Genomic DNA, 19,495 nt, shown 5'->3' with positions numbered 1-19,495 from the left:
CCCCAACATTTCCCGAAACAAAGTAACCTACACAAAATGTTTTGAGCAAGAATTCATGTAATAGACACAAGTACATGTACAAAGTCAGCCCTTATACCTCCCAGGCCTACCACAGAGGGACGGGGAGGAGGATACTCCCTTAAAGTGTTGCCACTTTTTTTTCAATACATAGCTTTCTCCTTTGACGGAAGGGTTTTAGCTTTTTTGTCCCTCTGTCTCTTAATCCTCATCCGAACTATTAAAGCCTACCCGGGTACCCTTTAACTCATTGGTTCACTCATATTATGAGCACTTTTTAATTTGTGGCGTCGGTGGCCTAGTGGTTAGGCTACCGGACTCGTAATCGTGAGATTGCGGGTTCGCGGGTTCGAGCCTCAGCTCGGTCCGACGTTGTGTCCTTGGGAAAGGCACTTTACACGGACTTTCCACTTGGCTCGGTCCTATCGGAAACGGACGTTAAACTAGGAGGTCCCGCCCCTTAACCCTTAAATAACCTAATAGTGTTGATAGGGGCGTTAAACCCATACCATTTAACGATTTTTTTCACTTCTCGACCCCCCCCCCTCCTCCCACCTCCACTTTCAACTCCCTTGAATCGAATCCGTTCATTATCCGGTCAGTTTGTTAATGCTTAGGCCTTGAAAGCCTTGGCTTGGGCACATAATCGGCTGCTTGCACTGTATGCTTCACGGAAACCCGAGTCTAGCGGGAATTTGTTTATGCGCTATACAAACGCTGTTTATTATCACTATAACTATAATGCCACTAGTATTACCTGTAGTAATAGTAAAACAGACTAATTAGTTTAAGATAGTTTTCAAACTTTTGTGGGATTAGCATAGGCCTACAACCTGTAATATTTATATTACAATTAATTGAAAACGACATAGGAGCGCGAAGAATCAAATCAACCGCTCGTTCAAACCCGGAACTCAAGACCACAGAATTCTTGCCTGGGCCTCACGAGAATTCTGTGGCCTCAACATGAATGACCCATATTTTTCTGAATCGGAAGTGGTAAGACAAGAGCTATCAGGAATGAGGAAGGGAACTATTGGGGTGTTCTAGTACATTTACATTTCAATGCACTTCGCCTTTGTAAAAATAACCAGGCTTTAAGCATATTTTGTTTAAAAATCTCTTTCTTTATCAATTTTTGTCACAAGCTTCATAGGTATTTTATTTATTATTTTTTAAAAAGTGGATAATAATCCTTGGTGGAGCCTCATAAGTTTGCTTCGCGGATTGACACACGCTAGCTTTCACAAACATACGTTTAGAGGCCATTTTGTTGTTTCCTTTATCATATCGTGACAGCCATATAGATGTGTGCTGCAAATTGATTGTAATCGTAAAGTACAATTTCTGTTGCAGGATAGCTGTAATAGCATATCCTGACTCTCTCAGAGAAGGGTGGTACTTGCAATCACACAAAGGATCAGGAAAGGACCCGCTACTGTGAAGGACGCCCGAAAGGGAGCAAGGTCATGGCCAACTGTGCTCGTAATACCCCACCAAGTGTTTTGATGTTTCGGTTCATGAATCTACCTGTCCTCGATGGCACACTGAAGACGATTTTGCTTTGGAGTGACCAGTAAGTTTTATCGAAGCTTCATTCCTCGTAATAATTGGGCACATTGTACCGCTTCGGAGATTGTATGTCGACATATTGCATTCCCCTCCTGGCGGAGTTTGCTCATTTCCCTGAACTTCAACTTGTTTGGGAGAGTTTTGTATTGCCCCAGTTAATTTTGTGATGCTCACTTTTCGAGGTTCCCCTAATGATGCGTCCTTCACACTGGCCCGCAGCCCCACCCTTGAACTTTGGCCATGGCGTTTTGTTGTGTAGGCTACCCAGCTACCCAGTCCAACGATGTAGCAACTGTGTTGTACACACTCTTCCACCCGAGCTTTCGAATGGCGTGTTTTCTTTTATAAGTTATTACTACACATTGAGAGAGTTACTCGTCCCACTCAGCATACTATGACGAGTAAGTCGAAGAAAAGGGTGAAAAAGTCGGTAGAAACCTGGTTAAGAAGTGTTACAGATTTAGAACAAAGAAACAAGAAGTTCAACAACATCTGTCACTGACTAGGCTACTGCTAGGCTATACTAGATTCTAGGCGTAACTGGGCTATAGATCTAGATCTAGATCTAGATAGATCTCAGATCTTGATTGATGATTCTGTTCTAGACAAGCCTTCTATTCAAAAAAGAAAAACTTAAAAATTAGCATTGCCTTAGCCTAGTAATTTTTTACTTTTATATTAATAAACTTGGTTAATTATTTAATTCGAGCTCCTTCGAGCAGAAATACTTGAAATAGAATTTTGTTGGTTTTGACTTTGATCTCTAGATAGATAATCTAGATCTAGATTTATCAGTGCTTTTTCGGTAGTTCCCACCCCCTTATTTGAGCCTGACCTAAACTCTACATCTAGATCTAGATCTAGATCTAGATCTATACGTTTGATTCACGGTGAGCTAAGATATCAAACCTAACAACTGCAAAACATTAAATTATGGTAAAATTCAGGGGGGCATGCCCCCCTGAAAACCCCCTTCCTATTTTTATTAGGTCAGGGGGGCAAGCCCCCCCTGAAACCCCCCTACTCTTGTGGCCCAAACCCGTGAATGAATAACAATTGCGGGGTGGGAACTACCGAAAAAGCGCCGATTTATCTAGATTTAGAATCTTGATTTAGATCTAAATATCTAGATCTAGATGTATCCCCTTTTTAATCTTTTATTAGCCTGTTAGAAATAGGCCTACTTCAAATGGTCAATCATGTAGATTAGTATATATATATATATATATATATATATAGATATCTATGTATTTTTCTTTCCGTTTCTGCGTTGGACAGGTTTCCGTTTTATACAGGTAAATAAAGAGGAATATATCAAGGGGGGAGCGGGGAGATTCCGTTAAGACAGGTTTCCGTTTTATACAGGTTTCCGTTAAGGCTGTATTTTGAATTGAAGCAAGTGGGGTCACTTGGTTTCGGAAGTAAAATTTGAGAGAAAATAACCGCTAAAGTTTGGCGACTTCCAAAGCTTTTTAAGAGTCTTTAGAAACTGGTAAAATTTTACAACCCCTCCCGCACGGAAATGCACTATTTTTAAGGGTCTAACTAACGTACTTTTAGCTGCTGAACATGAAAATAACAACGAAATGCGTCGCAAATGAATACTTTGCAAGATATTTGGATGTTAAAATCACGTAACATTATGGTGGACTGCAGGGGGCCTGAAATCCCCCAGATTTTTCCAAAACTTACAGTTAATGGCCTGGTTCGTCCTCCAGCGATGAATCCTCACTTTCACCGGAACTGCTAGCGACGCAATCACGTTCGCGACTGGAGTGTGGCGGATACAGCCGAGCGGCTTGCTTTAGGAAGAAGTGGAGCGCCTCCGGCTTGGGGACCGATTTCACAAATAAATACCGGGCTAGGTTCTGATACAAGTATTTAGACCTGATACCTGGTCTTTTCACCCACTCTTTAATATCTCGCCACAGCCGCTCGATATTCTGTGTGTGGATGCTGGAGTCTTCAAAGTCCACGAAGCTCTCAGAGTGGTTTATCATGTGGTGTGTATAGCCCAATTCCGCAAGGCCGTGGTAGGCTTTCCACGAGTCTCTGTAAATTACAGACCCAGGCAGAATATACCGTTGAATCAGAGGCCAAAGCGTGTCCTTGTTGTGTCTCTCCCCTTCACCAGTTAGAGCCACAACAAATCTCCGCTTTGAGACCCTCTCCACTCCACCAAACAACCAGATTTGTTTTAAAACTCGGCCTTTCTCGTACTTTCTCTGCGTACGATCAAGGTCTCGTCGATCTCAACCTGGACACCCGGCCCACCAATCGCCTCCTGCTTACTGAACCACTCGTCTGTGACCTTGGGAAAAAAAGGAGCGCCAGTCGACAGATGTTTTCGTTGATAAACCTAAGCACTCTACAACTGTGCTGTGGCCCCAGTGCCGGCTTAAAAAATGATTTACAAATAGAACGATTTTCCACGGCGATATCGAGCACCCTGCCAAAAAAGTTCCCTTGTAGTCCGACACAGAGAAATCACAATACCTCCGTTTCTTAGTTTTTGGAATGAGATAACTGGAACGGCACAGCCACAGATGATCAGCTTCTCGGAAAGTACACTGTCCCCCACACTTTTCACAAACAACACTTTTTGGCAGAACACTGTGATCACGGAGAAAAGCTACACTCTCCTCGTCCTTCCCGTGAAACTTGGCAATTGCGGTGAAATAGTCCAGTGAGCAAGATGAACAAATACTGTCACAGTCACTGTTTGCGGAATCCATGAACAAAACACAAGATCTACGGAATTCCCCACGCGACGATCTTTCACTCACCAATACAACGACACAAATGAACACTACCCGCGTGAAACAATGCTTCTGCATGGTCACGGGGTTGCACATGATGACCATCACGAGACTTACCAGAGACGTAACCAGACGTAACCAATTAAGTGGACAGAACATCCCAGAATTTAGGCCATTTAAAATTCACAGAACGCAATATGCGCATGCGCGGACAAAAATCAATATTTTGCCGTGCCAGTGAGCCTCTGCGCACGCGTATACGCCTGTGGGGCTCAAAATACGCATGTGCGTGACACTCATTTGCATACGCGTAACCTACTTTCGGAAAGCGTAAAAAACAATCTAAAAACATAAATATCTCAAAAAGTATTGATTTGCAACGGAAATGAAGTTGATATTCGTGTTCAGCGTATCAATATTAAGTAGAAAATGTATAACGGGTAGCTAAGTGTGAGACAGGAGTGAAAGTAAAAAAATACCGAAACTAAATTTAAGTTTTTTGTGCCTTTGTTCAGTAAAAGCCACATAGCATAAAGTGTTGAGCCGAATAAAAAATGGCGTTTTCTTCGATTTCATTATTTTGTAGAGTGCCTGATTTCACCATGATGTCTCAAATATTAATTTAACTTTCAATATTGTTCTATTCGATTAAAAAGAAGAGAAAAATAACAAATTTTCTAGAGTGGGCAGTAGATTCTGTGGCTTCATTCATGACCAACAGTGCTCGTGCTTTTGATTAGCAAAATAAGAATGTTGTTAGTTAAGCTCATTATCATTAAAAAAATATGTTCAAAAAGTTAACTTGTAGAATTAGGCATGAGTCTAGGTATGTAATTAATTTATTATAGTATGTCAGGATAGACAAAGTACAGTTTGCTGAGCTTGTGTGTAAAAGAGCTGTGATGGTGGTCTCCACTCTCTTTTGAATTTAAACAATTTGATTTTTTTTATCATGTTTGTCGTAGCTATTTTGTATTGATCTATTCTTTCATGCATTATATAGTAAAGCAGATGAACAAATGAATAGAGAGAAAATAAGGGGATTTTGTGGCAATTTCCCTAAATATTTAAAGTGTTGTGTAAGGCTCAACCATGTCAACTTTACTATTCTTTCTTTCTCTTTTACAATGTCTTGTATTGATCATGAAACTTTTCCCTTAAGCTTTATCCCCATGCTGTCTTATTTTTTATGGCTTTTACATGTTGATATAAAAATATCAAGTTCTAGAATTCTCATAAAAGTGTCCTCATGAGACAGCTCAAGAAAGGAAAATTGATTTATAATCATTTGCAAAGTGAAAAGTAACATGCCATACTTTCTCTCGCTCACAGAACACTCGTTTCAGAATTTGTATTTTAGCCATCTATTTTAGTGGTTTTAGTCTCCTTGAAATATATAATCATTTATATTTAATTAATTATTTTTCCTCAGCAATGTCAGGGAGGAGTGAACTGGGGATTTCCCCGGTTCTTCTGCAAGCTATTGCCCAGACCCTTACATCATCTGCGTTAACAGGGGCCAGAGATTCTGGGAAGGGTAAGGATTCTCCTTCTGTAAGCAGGGAAGAACTTTTGAGCAAGTCAAAGATGGACAACAGCACAAAGGATCCCAATTCTGCCAGTGGCATTGTCACTCAACTTCTTCAAAATTTGAATGAGCCAATAGCTTCGCTCATGTCAGTGCAAAAAGACAACACCACTTTACAAAGTGCGGCTTCAAGTTTGCACCAGACGTCGTCAGATCCTAGTCATTCTATTATCACGCAGGCGGGCTTGTCAATGCTGGGCCTGTCTGACAACGAGGGCTTCTCCACCAGTGGGAGTAGTTCTCTCACAAGTGTTCACTCCAACAAAGATCTGCAGACTATGCACCATTCAAACATGGTCATTTCCAGTGAAGAAATCAGCAACTTCTTGCTGAAAGAAGAACCGTCCGATGATTCCGACGTCCCGCAGGCAGCGCCCCCGCCAAGTTCGCAGGGCATGAACACGGATGTGAGCAGCATGTTGACGGCTCTTGCCTCGCAACACATTCAGCAGTCCATGATTCAGAAGACCAATAAGCAGCAAGCTCTTCAGGAGACTTTGTCCCCAGCCTCCCATCTTGAGCAGAGTCTCGAGTCGATGGGCGCCACCACAGTTGCTGAGGCCACTTCAGCCGTTTCATTGTCAGACCAAAACCGCTCTCAGCCACAAATCATCATCTACAGTTACATCAACAATAATAACGGACGTGGAGATATTAACCTGCCAGTGCCTTCTTCCAGTGGGAATGACATTGTTGTGCCTGATTCTGAAGTTAACGCTGCGGACTTACAAAGGACATACAGAGTCCTCTTGCACCCTTCTGACGAAAATGCTGTGGAGAGTAAACAGACTATCTTTCCTCCCAATGTGACCATAGCACACTCGTCAGGCTCATCAATCACACCAGTTACAGATGCTCAAAATACGCAGGAAGGAATGAGTCAGCCATGCCCAGTGTGTGGGGACAAAGTCTCAGGTAAAACATCATTTAAACCATCATCATCATCATTTACTTCTCTTATTTTTGTGTTGGGAATAGGCCACCAAGATGAGCTTTCCACCTGTCTCTGTTCTAGGCGGTCTTATTTGTCTCCAGCCAGCTGTGTCACATGCTTGCAATACAGTAGTCTCCGCCTAAGATCCCGGTGCTTTGGAGCAAGGAAATGCGGGATCTTAGGCGAACCGGGATCTTAACCGATGAACCCAGGGAAGAATCTATGGTGACCCATGTTAAGGCTCACAATCGGTAAAATGGTCTCCCTCCACTCTACAATGAACTGACGTGACCGCTTGGTGGGTTTATGACGTATGGCGAGCAAAGAGTGGTTAACCTTGATGACCTATCACGGTGCATAGTGGGATGAGGCATGCCATTTTCACTTATTATCCTATCATGAGTCTCAAGATCTACGCTTATCCAGTTGCCCCTCCTCTATACCTGTCAAAAATTTATAGCTTTCCATCTCTGACCGAGTTCCCCCCTCCCCTTCCAAACCACCTTTGTCGTTACACACCATTACGTTGTGAACCCACCAATTAAAATTCAGTCTGTCTCGAAAATTCGGGAGTAGAGACAACTACTGCTGCAATGGTCAAGGAAGAGTTCACGGTTCGATGTGATCCTGCCTGGAGCGAACGTGTAGGCCCTACCCACCCAGCGAGTGATGTAAGTTTAGGTGGCGAGCTCAGGTGTGAGTGCAATGCGTGGGGAAAACAAACGTGTCGGTCAGTTCACACCCCGGTGTGATCCCGTCTGGGGCAAACATTGTATCGCTTCATCGAGTTTTACAACGTGTATGTGATCACATTCACGATAGTGGTTGATCTTTGACGCGACGGACAGTTTATTGATCTCAACTTTTCACTCTAGGTTGATCGGCTGTGCCCGCCCGGGGTTTTGTTTAGCAAATTATGATCTGAAATGCGGGATCTTAGCCGAATGTAGACCATCAGAGCGGGATCTTAGGGGTGACTTTTGTATAGTAAAAATTCTGTTTTCTTAAACAACGGGATCTTAAGCGAACCGGGATCGTAAGCGGCGGGATCTTAGGCGGAGACTACTGTATATGTTTGTTGATCTCACTCATAGTTGGATCTCGGCCTCTCTCTCTATCTCTTCCTTAAGGATTCCATCTAAGGCTTTGTCTTGTCACGTTATGGGCTGGCCTCCTGATTGTGTGTCCAATCCATCACCTTCTTCTTTTTTAAAAATCTCACAGTTAATTTATAAATTGTTGTTTAGTTTGCCTCCGCACAGTTTAAATCCTAACAATATGAGAGAGGTATTGTGGTGAAATCAGGCACTTGTCAAAATAGTGAAATCAAAGATTTCTGTCTCTTTACCTCCCCCCTTCCCTCTCCCTTCCTAACCCCTCTCCCTCCCTCTCCCCCTCCCTCCTTCTCTCTGGGTCATATATATATTATATATTCGTGTGTCCATTTTTTAAATAGTAGTGTGATTAAAGCAGACATCATCAGAAATGGCGAGCAAATGGTTTGTTGGACAAAATTTATATCAACTGCTTAGAAGTGTAAGACTTTGCTACAGCACTGTTTTGAAAAGTAAGGTATGACAGTCTTACATTGAGCAGTTGATATAATGTTTCATGATCAGTGCTCAGCCCTAGGCAATCAGAACTTTAAAAAATTACTTTCTTTCCTCACACAAAATTAAGCCAGATTGTGAAAATATTCGGGTATTATGTGTGAAATAATTCAGCATCTCCTGATCATCAGCACAATTTGAAATGCCTGTCTTAGGGTTATTTCAGTCACATGCTCATCTTTTTTTTTGCTTCTTTGATATTTTTTTTTCACATAATTGTTTTTTATTTTTTTGTTTGTTTCCCTTTTCATTTGAATCCTTCTGTTGTCCCATTTTACACTCTGAGCAATAGTGAGAAAAACAGAAACACAAGGTGAGGTTCTGTAAATTAGTCTTAATCTTAATCAAGTCCATTTTACTTGAGTTGCATCTTGTTCTCTTTTTCTTCTTTAATTTATGAATTTTCTTTTGCCCTCCTGACCTGTTTCACTGATTCTTTTTTGCATTTATTTTCCCAACCTCTCTCATTCCTCACTTTTCCAGTGCTTCTGGCTATAGCTCTCTAAAATTTTTATAAAATTAATTAATTCTTTCTGCATAAAATTCCTCTATTATTGTTTTTTTACCATATGAAGTTGTTCCGTGTTTTAGTTCCTATTGAACTCTGTCTCAGTCTCTCAGGGATGGTGTTGATGGGTGCTCTGGAGCACTGTGTTCTTTCATCTTATTGTGGCGTCGGTGGCCTAGTGTTAGGCTCTCGGACTCGCAACCGTAAGGTCGTGGGTTCGAATCCCGTCTGGGGCCCGACATTGTGTCCTTGGGAAAGGCACTTTACATGAATTATTCTCACTTCACCCAGGTGCGAATGGGTACCCGGCTATAGACAGCGAAAGATCTTATCAGTTTGTTAGTGTTTGAGCGCTTAATCAGCTGCTTGCGCTGTATGCGTCCCGGGAAGCTGAGAATGTTTCGGAGTGTTCTATGGTCTGCTGGGGTAATAATATAGTGTAAAGGGCATAGAGCCTGCTGATGAGCGGGGATATGCGCTATACAAATGCTATTTATTATTTATTATTATTATTATTTCCTATACAATTCTAGGTAAAATATGTGGGTGGTTGGCTGGTGCCCTGGTGTGGTTTGCTTCTTCTTTCCTATCGAACATCTATCGTCTTAATCTCCCCTCCTTTTTTCTGTTTGTTACTCTATTGTAACACCTCTAATCTTCGGCACTTATATGACCTTGTTGTGTTGCAAGTGCCGTAAAACTCTTACTGAAACTTAGGTAAAATATGGCCTTTGTCACTAGTATCATTCTTAACCCCAAGAGTGATCCATGACTATGGATTTTTGCAGGTTACCACTATGGAATTTTCACCTGTGAAAGTTGCAAAGGTTTCTTCAAGAGAACTGTACAGAACAAAAAGACATTCGTATGCCCAAAGTCCTCCGACTGTGACATTAACTCCCTCAACCGCAAAAAATGCCCTGCTTGCCGGTTTAAAAGGTGCCTTATCATGGGAATGAAACTTGAAGGTAAGTTCCCTGTCTTCATCTTCAAGTAATAGCTGAACTATATATATGTGTGGGATGTTGTCAGCTTGTTTGTAATGGTCTGTTTGAATTTTATGGCCTGGCAAACGTTTCCTTTAAAAGCAAGATTTATACCAAAGAGAGAGGGATTAATTTTAACAATGTTCAAATAAAAAACGTGCCTCAGGGGCAGATTGCTGAGGTTTTGTTTTTTTCATCATTATAGTGACACTCCAGATGTACACTCTCAAATTGTTGAATATGTTCTCGGAATTTCTTTGTTATATAATGTGTCAAAAATAAAAAAGTATTCCAGATTCTTGTGAAAATTTTCTTTTGAAATTGATGCGTTTAGAATTAAACCAAACAGTGTCTGAGGTAGACTGACTAGACTACCTTGGCATGATCACAACATGTTATTTTGGGAACACGCTGCTGTTGGCCTTCAAGATTCAACACGGTACATGTCTCAACTCGGGTACAGGAACTGTGTAGACTACAGGGTTCACAGGATAGCTTCCATTTCACTAGAATAGAAACTGGTTGCCAAAAATTTCGCCTAGAGAGATGTTATCTGTAGTCATTATAGAATTTTCTCAAGCAAAAAAAGCTAGTTTTTTAACTGGTGATTGGTGGATGCTCTGGTATGGTTTGTTTCTTTAATTTTTCAGTGTCACTGTTATCCTGAAATTAAAGCTAGCTGTAAAGATGTATTACTGTCATGCTTACTCGTTCTAAACTACCTGCTAAAAATCCAACTCGAGACAGATTTTTGCTGTTTCTCACAAGGTTGGGTAAGTCTAGCGCAAGAGGAAGAGTATTTAAAGTGATTTGATGTCATTTGTTTTAGAAATTGGGGGCATCATCATCAGGTTTATATATGCATGTGGCCTCAGAATCTCTGAAAACTTTTTGTGGATTTGAGGGGGGGGGGGAGGAGGGAGGGAGCTCAAGGAAGTTATGTAAACAGTTTACGTTCTCCGCAGTAGGTGCCCTGTGCATGCTGGAGATAAAAGTTTGTGTACAAGAGGGGAGAAAGATATTGAGTTATCCCTCCTGAAGGCACAGGAAGATAAACAATGTCGGCTTCTGTTGATTCTGCTTTGTCTCTAAGGTAGATGTTTTACAGTGAGTCTTGTCGAAGGATATTTTTTTCAGAGCGTGTAAAGTATATATATATATGCATTTGCACATGCTCAGAGATGTGTCCTTGCAGCTTGATTATGTTACGATTATTTTGATATATATATCCGTACTAGCCAAGTCTGTATTTTCCTCTGAATAATGATCTGTCTTTCAGTGAACAAGGCAGTTTACCTTTGTTCTTTGTTGTTAGATTAATTTTGTGAAATACGATGTTATGGAAAAGATTTTTTGTTCTTTTGTTTTTTTTATAGGCCTTTATTTCTCTGATTGCTGATGTTAGCTTTGGAAAAAAATGCTTTGTTTGACCTTTTGACAGTTCTTTGTTTATGTTTCTTACTTTTATGAGTTTATATTGCCTTCAGATTTTAGCAGGCTGTTAGTGCACTTTGTATCATGTCGAACTATGAAACAGATGACCTTGGTTCAAATATCCAAGGAGGGGAGTTTTTTAAAAACTAGTGTTGTTTGGGAGCTTTTTAACTTCTTAAAGCTGTCTGTTTTTTTGGTTTGGGTGATGGTTCATAGAATATTCCGAAGCCCTACTTTCTTACCATGTCTTGGTCTGTCTATTTTCTTTACCATTAATTAATCAAAGCAAGAAGAATGAAATAAATAAACTTGATGGACTAAAAGTAAATTTACATAAATTTGAAACAGTGGATGAATAGGTAGAGTGGTGTAACAGTTCACATGGTTCTTTAATCGGCGGATCGGTCACTAGCCGAATCAACTATTATGTTATAGCTACTCATGGCAACTGTTTTCTGTGGTATAATGGTTAGGTGCTTCATAATCGATAGTAAAGATGTCAGTTCAAGTCACGTCAGGTGTGTGGAAGGTGGTGTTGGTGGCCAAGTGGTTAGGCTGTCAGACCCCTAATCATGAGGTTTCGGGTTCAGGGGTTCAAGCCTCAGCTTGTTCTAAGGTTGTGTACTTGGGAAAGGCACTTTCCATGAATTTCCCATTTGGCTCGATCCTTTTGGAGATGGACATTAAACTAGGATGGCCCGCCTCTTAAATAACCTAATAGTGTTGATATGGGCGTTAAACCTATACCATTTCACTATTTTTACATGTGTGCGGAGGTTTTCATCCAGTAGTTCCTTCTTTCTATGGGACGTTGTATCCCTCTCAGCACCGGTTGGCCCTGTCAGGCAGGTCCAAAGCAGCTGGCCTCTTAAATTGATGTATATTGTGTCAATGAAGGCATGAAAAAGCTACAGTTACTGTCAAAAAGCCAAACAAATAATTTTTCCCAAAGCTAAGAGCAATCAGAGAAATAATAGGCCTACAACACCCCCCCCCCCAAAAAAAAAAAAAAAAGACTCTTTTCCACAGCATCGTATTTCACAAAATTAATCTAACAACAAAGAACCAAGGTAAACTGCCTTGTTCAATGGACAAGTCATTGTTAACTGGAAAATGCAGACTTAAGCAATGATGACTTTGATTGATCACTTTTAACAAAAATGTAGGATCAATTAAAAAAATATATAAATCTTTCCTTACAGCCATTCGCCAGGACAGAACAAGGGGTGGGAGGAGCTCCTATGAAGGATGTGGGTCCCATTTGAAAAATCGCATGACGCCTTTGGAGAAGAAGTTAAAGCGAATTTCGGGCTCGGGTGATGGTGCTGGGTCGTCGCAGGACATCGATGATGGCACAAAGTCACATCGGAACCTTGTTGCCATCCTCAACCACAACGCACATAAACAGGTACGCTTTATGATGGTATCATGTGATTTTGAATGAAGACTGAGTTCTGAGTTATAAGTAGCAAGGTTAGTCCTGTCTGTCATTCCTGATTTCATTCAAGTCATGGGTCAGGTGTCTCCTCTTTCCACACTCTCTATGTGGTTTTGCCTCTCACAAAGGTTGGAAAGAGTATTCACTCACTTTATTTGATGGCTTTTATTTGTGGAGTTTCTAGCTCTACACAGATAAAATTGATAGGAAAACTTATGCCTATGGAGGTTATTTTTAGTTCATAGGTAACCATTATGAGTAAAAAAAACAAAAAAAAAACCAGGCCGAAGGGCTAGAACTTGGATGATCGCTGGATCGGAAAAGTAAAGTAAGAGTAAGTATGAGGGAACAGAGGTATGAGACACATGTTCCAGATCCACACAAAACAAGGAACTCTGTGGCCGTGGCTGCACGATTGATACTGTTCTAAGTGGGCATGTGGAAGGCGCCCGTGATTTGCTCTTTGTATTTCATTTCCAATCCTCTGTCTTTCCTTTACTACTTACTTACTTCCCCTTTTCGTATTGTCGTATGAGCAGATATTATTATTTTTTTCACAGTTATTCTGTTTGGTACTTGGGTTTATATGTAAAGCACCTAAAACTGTGAACACGGGAGAAGGGGCTGTAAAAAATTATTATTATCATTATTATTATTGTTATGGTTATTATTATTTTTGTTATTATTATTATTGCATAGTACCAATGTTATGTGAGCATTACAAAGTGGTTAAGCTTTTCCGTACTCTCTGGACGGTATAGAGGTGTTTGGACAGCTCAGTTAGACTGTGACATTGACCCACCAGGGCAATCTTGAGCTTGTGTTTTAAGAAAAGATTTCAAGGCTTTCCACCCTCTCCTAGCTCCACCCTATCAGAGGTGGAAAGTGGGTGGTTGGAGGGTGCCACTGGTTGGTCCTATTTCTTTACTTTCCCTCTGTTGTTTCTGTCTGTCTGTCTTACTTTTTCCCAGCACTAAATGACTATTATTGTGCCGATGTACTTTTGTTTACTCAAACAAACAGAGATGGAAATACGTTTTGGAGATCATATCCCTGAAATAGTCTTACATTGGTGATAAGGGCATTCATTAAACATGCATGTTTCCTCTTGAAGAGATTAAAAAAAAATTATACTACCTTTTCCAGACCCCTAGCCCCGGTACACCACAAATCCCAGAGTTGCTGCGAGACATCATGAATCTGGAACCGCTGCTGAGCGACGACGATATTCCCACCGACTCCATCATGGAGGGCCCGTTCCCCGAGCAAGCCCTCTACTCTTACATGATGCAGCTGGCTGAGCTCCGGCTCTACAAACTGGTGCGCTGGGCTCGCAACTTGCCGCAGTTTGGGGCCATCTCCGTGAGTGTGTGTGTGTGTGTGTGGGGGGGGGGGGGTCATGATTGATTGTTGAATCTCTTAACTGGAGTTACTGGAGCACCTGCCATATCACTACCTCAGAATGACAAAGTTCTGTCAGCTCAGGACCCAGTTTTGAGAAATTTGACGTCAAAATTTTTGAGTTTCACAGTAAGTCAAGCTTTTTTTAATGTCTTGATAATGATTCTGAATAATTTTACTATTTTGATGGAGCAGACAGAGCATTTATTGTCTGACTTTATGGTCTTATTAACTCTCAAATGACCAAAAATGTCAGAACTTTGTTATTCTTAGGTAGATATGAAACTGCGTGATAGTCCAGGATTGTGTCTAGCTGAGCAGTGGAGGGGTTTGGGTAGTTTGTTTCTGTGAAAGGTTGTCATAGTTAAGAGCTTGCAACAGTTCCAGATGATCTGTATGAATTTAGGGTGGGAAGCTGTTTAAGTTACTTGCATTCTTGTTAACTATTGTCTTGTTTTTTTATTTCTTTTTATCAACAATGTTGTTTTCTTTGATCAATCTGCCTTTGAAAACGTAGCCAAGAAGCAAATCTCTGAAAAGAGTTTGTAGAGGAGTCTTTTTCTGTCTGTTTTTTTCCTTTTCTGTAGACACACAATTGTCTAAGCTGTGAAACTTCTGTAATATTCAGGAGGGAATTCTTTTCTTTTTTATCATAGTCTCAGGCTACATAAAATTCTCTTAACCATGAAACTTTAAAATAAAAAAAATATTCAGGGACATTCTTTTCTTTGTTTGTAGAGTCTCAGGCAACAGGAAAATGGCGGGTGGTTGGAGGGCGCAACTGGCAGGTCCTACTTCTTTACTTTTCCTCTGCTGTTTCTGTCTATCTGTCTGTCTGTCTGTCTGTCTGTCTGTCTGTCTGTCTGTCTGTCTGTCTGTCTGTTGTCTGTCTGTCTGCCTGTCTGTCTGTTTCCCAGCACTAAATGACCATTATTGTGTCGATGTGCTTCTCTTTACTCAAACAAACCAAACCAGGAAAATGTCTATACTGTGAAAATCGTTCCTCTCTTGCTCAGACCGACGACCAAATCCTGCTGCTCCAGAACTGCTGGTCGGAGCTGATCGCCCTGAGCCTGTGCTGGCGCTCGATCGACACGCCGGGCCAGATCAGCATCTCCTCTACCCACCACATCACGGCCGAGTGGGCGCAGCACCTGGGCTTTGAGGAGGTGGTCCTGCGTCTGCTCAGCATCACCGACAGCTTCCGCAAGTTGTACCTGGACCAGTTTGAGTATGTGGCCCTCAAGGTCCTCCTTCTCATCTCTCCAGGTATGCAACAATAGTGTGTGTGTGTGGGGGGGGGGGAGGATTCTTGAAGCTGCTCTTAATTGCTACCTCAGAATTACAAATTTTTATCTGCTCAACGCTTAGTTTTGATAAATTTTACGTCAAAATTTTTAGGTTTCACAATATGTCAAGCTTTTTCGAATGCAATTCTTTGGATATCTTGATAACGACTCTGAATATTATTACAATTTTGATAGATTCGGTAGAGCATTTGCTTTCTTACCTCATGGCCTTAGTAACCCAACCCAAAATGGCCAAAAATGTGTGACAGAACTTTGTAATTCTGAGGTAGCGTAAAGGCTACTTGTCCAAGACAATCAAGTGTATAAACAACAACTAACTACTTCTCCCCTTGCTTTTTTTCCTACATTATAATGACACTGTCCAAGACATCCACCTGTATAAGACAACTGCTTTTCTATTCAACAAGGGGGGCCAATGTCTTGGACAATTTCAGGTGTATTCACATCAGGAAGAGTTTAACTCTTATGAATACAAAAAATAACACTGCATAAGGGTTTGATTGTTGTTTTAGTCATTGATAGCTTTACTCGATTAAAAGGTATGAGCTTGGACCTCATTAAGTTTAGACTTCATGTTGTGTTTGGAGTTTTCCTTCCAGAGTGAACTTCAATGTTCTGGAAAAATTCAAGGAATATGTATGAAAAAAAAAGTCAATGTGAAAGATAAGCGTGAACTGAAATTTTTAAAAGGCAAATGGTTCTGACTTTTTGTTAAACACAAAAGAATACTGTTTTGTGTCAGAGGACTTGATTTCTTTCCAAAATCTAGGGAGGATACAAATATGTGGGGTTGATGGTCATTTTTTTGTCTTACTATTCACAGGTCAAATAAGTTTGTTTGAATCAAATGTGTTGTTTTGCGTATGTGTGAGTGCACTTGAACGTGGGAACACCACTGCTGTTCTAAATGACCCAGAGATGAATAAATATTGTCATTTTCATTGTTCTTCCCAAAGGCTTGTGCCATGCGCATAACATACACTGCAGTGGTGGTTAATATTCTTTCTATCCGCAGATGTGAAAGGTCTGAAGGAACCGCGCAAAATCCGGGAGTTCCAGGAGAAACTACAGGAGGCCCTGTACACTTACACCAACTCACACTACCAGAACCTCACACACAAGTTCGGTGAGCTCTTGCTCCGACTCCCGGAGCTCTCACGCATCAGCTTCATGAGCAAAGACATCCTGCTCAAGTCGCTGCCCGAGACGATGGCTACGTGCGGCCTTCTGGTGGAACTGCTGAAGGGAGAGAACAAAGGGGACAGTGACCTGGGTAACGGTGCGAGTGGCAGTGGTGGTGGTCTCCGCTTTTAGCTCCGCACGCCTGTCCTTGAAAGTTGTTGCTGACGTTATCAGGGACCGTGAAGGGCAGGAAAGGTTGCTTGTATATTGCTGTAACAACAGAGCGGGAAGCAACTTCAGGGCTAAACAACGCTGTTACATTCATAAGCATGACAGTTCCTCCTCGGAAGTCTAGCCCATGGAATGCAACCAATAACGGCCCCCTCATCAAAGAATCAAACTCGAAATCAAAGGACAGATCCCTCATCTTTCTTAATGAGAGCTCGTTTTTCAAGAAAGGCTGCTTGGTTGTTTTTGAGTTCTCGCAGTTCAAGAAAAGGTTTTTAAAGGTTATACCTGGTGGTCTGGATTACTATGGAGGTTTCTTAGTGTAAACCATGCACGCTCCAGGTTTATGATTTTCTACAGCAAAATTCATTTTTACCATTTCAAGGAAAATGCAAACAACTGCAATTGGACCAAAGGCAGTTGTTTCATTATTTTTCGTCCATGACGTAGGGTAGGTAGAGTTTATATCATCTCACAGAAGGTGCTAAAAGGGACTTGTGTCCTAATGACTACCAGACTGCCAGCACGAGACTGCCAGTGCTTTGAGGTTATGTGTAATCATCTGGCTGGGGAAAGCCGCCATGTGTGGGTTCATGTGTGGATGTGAAGCATGCATGTGTGTATTCGCCATCAGTAAGACCACCTGGAGCGAGATGCTAGTCTATAGATACTGTACTACCTGCTCTGAAAGTGTTTTTTTCTTAAAGTGTCTTTATTGTAATGGTCAAGTACTTCGACTTTCTTTCGAAAGACGTGAGTTTAATTTCTATTTAGGAAAATTATTGGATCAAATGTCATTGCGTTTCTGATGGGAGGCAGTATCTCACTTACTTCAGACTGGCCCGGACAGACAGACAGGGTCTACGTGACCTGCCTCCTTATTGATCTATATTGTGTCGTTATTTACAGGACTCACAAAAATCTGGATTTTTTTTTCCCCAAAAGAATGTTTCGGTTTTGGACTGAATTGTTTGAATCAGTTTTATGCAATCTCATGGCTAATGCTATATGTATCGCTTAATTGATGTGAATTGTGCTTTGGGAATGCCAATAATGGCCCAACAGTCTGCCTCATGATTCATGGCCTATAGCATTGTGATGTGAGCTTATCAGATTGTTAGGATTCCCCTGGGAAATATTGTGTATAGTATACTTCACAAAGATAAGGGAAGTCAGAGACCATGTCATTCTTCTTTGTAGACTGTTGTTGAAAAGACAATAGGAGGGCTCGATTTGCATGAAATAAGTCATCTTCTGCAAGAATTGGTAAATAAAAGCGCATGGCGAGGGTGGAAGCAACAGAAGGTTTTTAAGAATGGGTAGTTCCTCTCTTTGAGATATGAAAAGTCTTTAACACTGCTGGCGATGAGTTTTGTATGAAAGTGTTTAAGGGGGCTATTTATAGGATGTAATATCCCATACAAAGAGTCGGAGAAAAGATTGTCGGAAAAGAACCTGTTCTTTAGGAACAAACCAAATCATCTTTATCATAGTCAGCAACTTCATCTTTTACAGAGTGCGTAAATAGCACAGAAGACTATTTGGGGAATGGCTTGTTTTGTACACAGTCGTTTCTGTTGCTGTTCCATAAGTTTTGCCAGGGCATGAAAGCTTAAAACTATAATTTTTAAAAATTCCTTCTGGAATATATTTTACCTCTCAGCCCATTGCCATAAAGAGATGACAAAGTGATCTGCCTTTGAAATGACTTGGATGATCACATGTTCACATTGGCATTAATTTAATGTTCATGAAATAATTTTTTACGTTTCAAACTAAAAGCATACATATGTGTTGGAAAAAATTGTAGCCTCTTTAAAGAGTTCTTTATCTTTTGCGTTTCAATCTTTCTCAACTGTATTTGCTTTAAATATTTGGAATAAAAAGATTTGGGATGGGGGGTGGGGGTCGGGGGGCTCGGCAATCGATTATTTTCACCAGTTTGAATCAGTGTAGTTTGTGTCTCGACTCTGTATGCACTCATTTATTTCTCAGGGAAATTTTCGACCTCAGTTGTTTATTGGGAATAGATGATTCATCTTGTTTGTTACTACTGTTGAAGGACACCTCTTATGTTCATCTTCCGAAGCTGTCTCTCATGATTTTTAGATATGTATGGGGCTGCCAACCTTTCCGATTTTGTTGGGAATTTCCCAAATCAGATGCGCTGCTCCCGACTTCCCCCGGATGTCGGAGCCGCTTTATACTATAATATTATTACAATTTTTTGCGCAAAATTGAGAAAACGAAATCGACAATACCAGAACTAATTTGTTACTAAAATGTCCAGTTTAACCGTGCGTCCACACATGCTCTATATATATATATATATATATATATACACACATAAAAAAAATAAATACGAGTAAGTTGAGTGTGACAGGTGCAGCGAGCAGCGTTGATTTTCCCTATTTTGCATTTTCAAAAGTTGGCAGGCCTGTATATATTAGCTGACTTCTGTCAGTCCCACAACCATGGTGGTTTGTCAAGGTGTTGTATTTTAACCACTTTAAGTTTGGGTGCAACATGTCGTGGAATCTTAACTGATTCACTCCGGGAGTTTTTTGGCCTCTGGGCAGAATTATTT

General features: G+C 40.9%; 1 protein-coding gene across 2 annotated transcripts; it reads left to right on the top strand.

Moving 5' to 3' along the window:
• The first annotated feature begins 1,165 nt into the window (after positions 1 to 1,165).
• On the top strand, positions 1,166 to 17,829 carry LOC101850852 (nuclear hormone receptor FTZ-F1 beta). 2 transcript variants are annotated; one of them, XM_005110366.3, is made up of 7 exons: positions 1,166 to 1,594; positions 5,782 to 6,852; positions 9,778 to 9,957; positions 12,612 to 12,817; positions 13,994 to 14,209; positions 15,265 to 15,517; positions 16,574 to 17,829. In XM_005110366.3, exons 2-7 carry the CDS (start codon positions 5,784 to 5,786, stop codon positions 16,870 to 16,872), a joined length of 2,223 nt encoding a protein of 740 aa, XP_005110423.1. In that variant the 5' UTR covers positions 1,166 to 1,594; positions 5,782 to 5,783; the 3' UTR covers positions 16,873 to 17,829. The 2 variants fall into 2 exon arrangements, with proteins under 2 accessions (XP_005110423.1, XP_005110422.1); XM_005110365.3 differs by lacking the exon at positions 1,166 to 1,594 and adding an exon at positions 1,638 to 1,991.
• Positions 17,830 to 19,495: the final 1,666 nt, after the last annotated feature.

This window comes from Aplysia californica, unplaced genomic scaffold (assembly GCF_000002075.1).
Source record: "Aplysia californica isolate F4 #8 unplaced genomic scaffold, AplCal3.0 scaffold00881, whole genome shotgun sequence".
NCBI classification, from domain to species: Eukaryota; Metazoa; Mollusca; class Gastropoda; order Aplysiida; family Aplysiidae; genus Aplysia; species Aplysia californica.
Note: the sequence above shows the minus strand (reverse complement) of the source record. Positions and strands in the feature narration are given on the sequence as shown.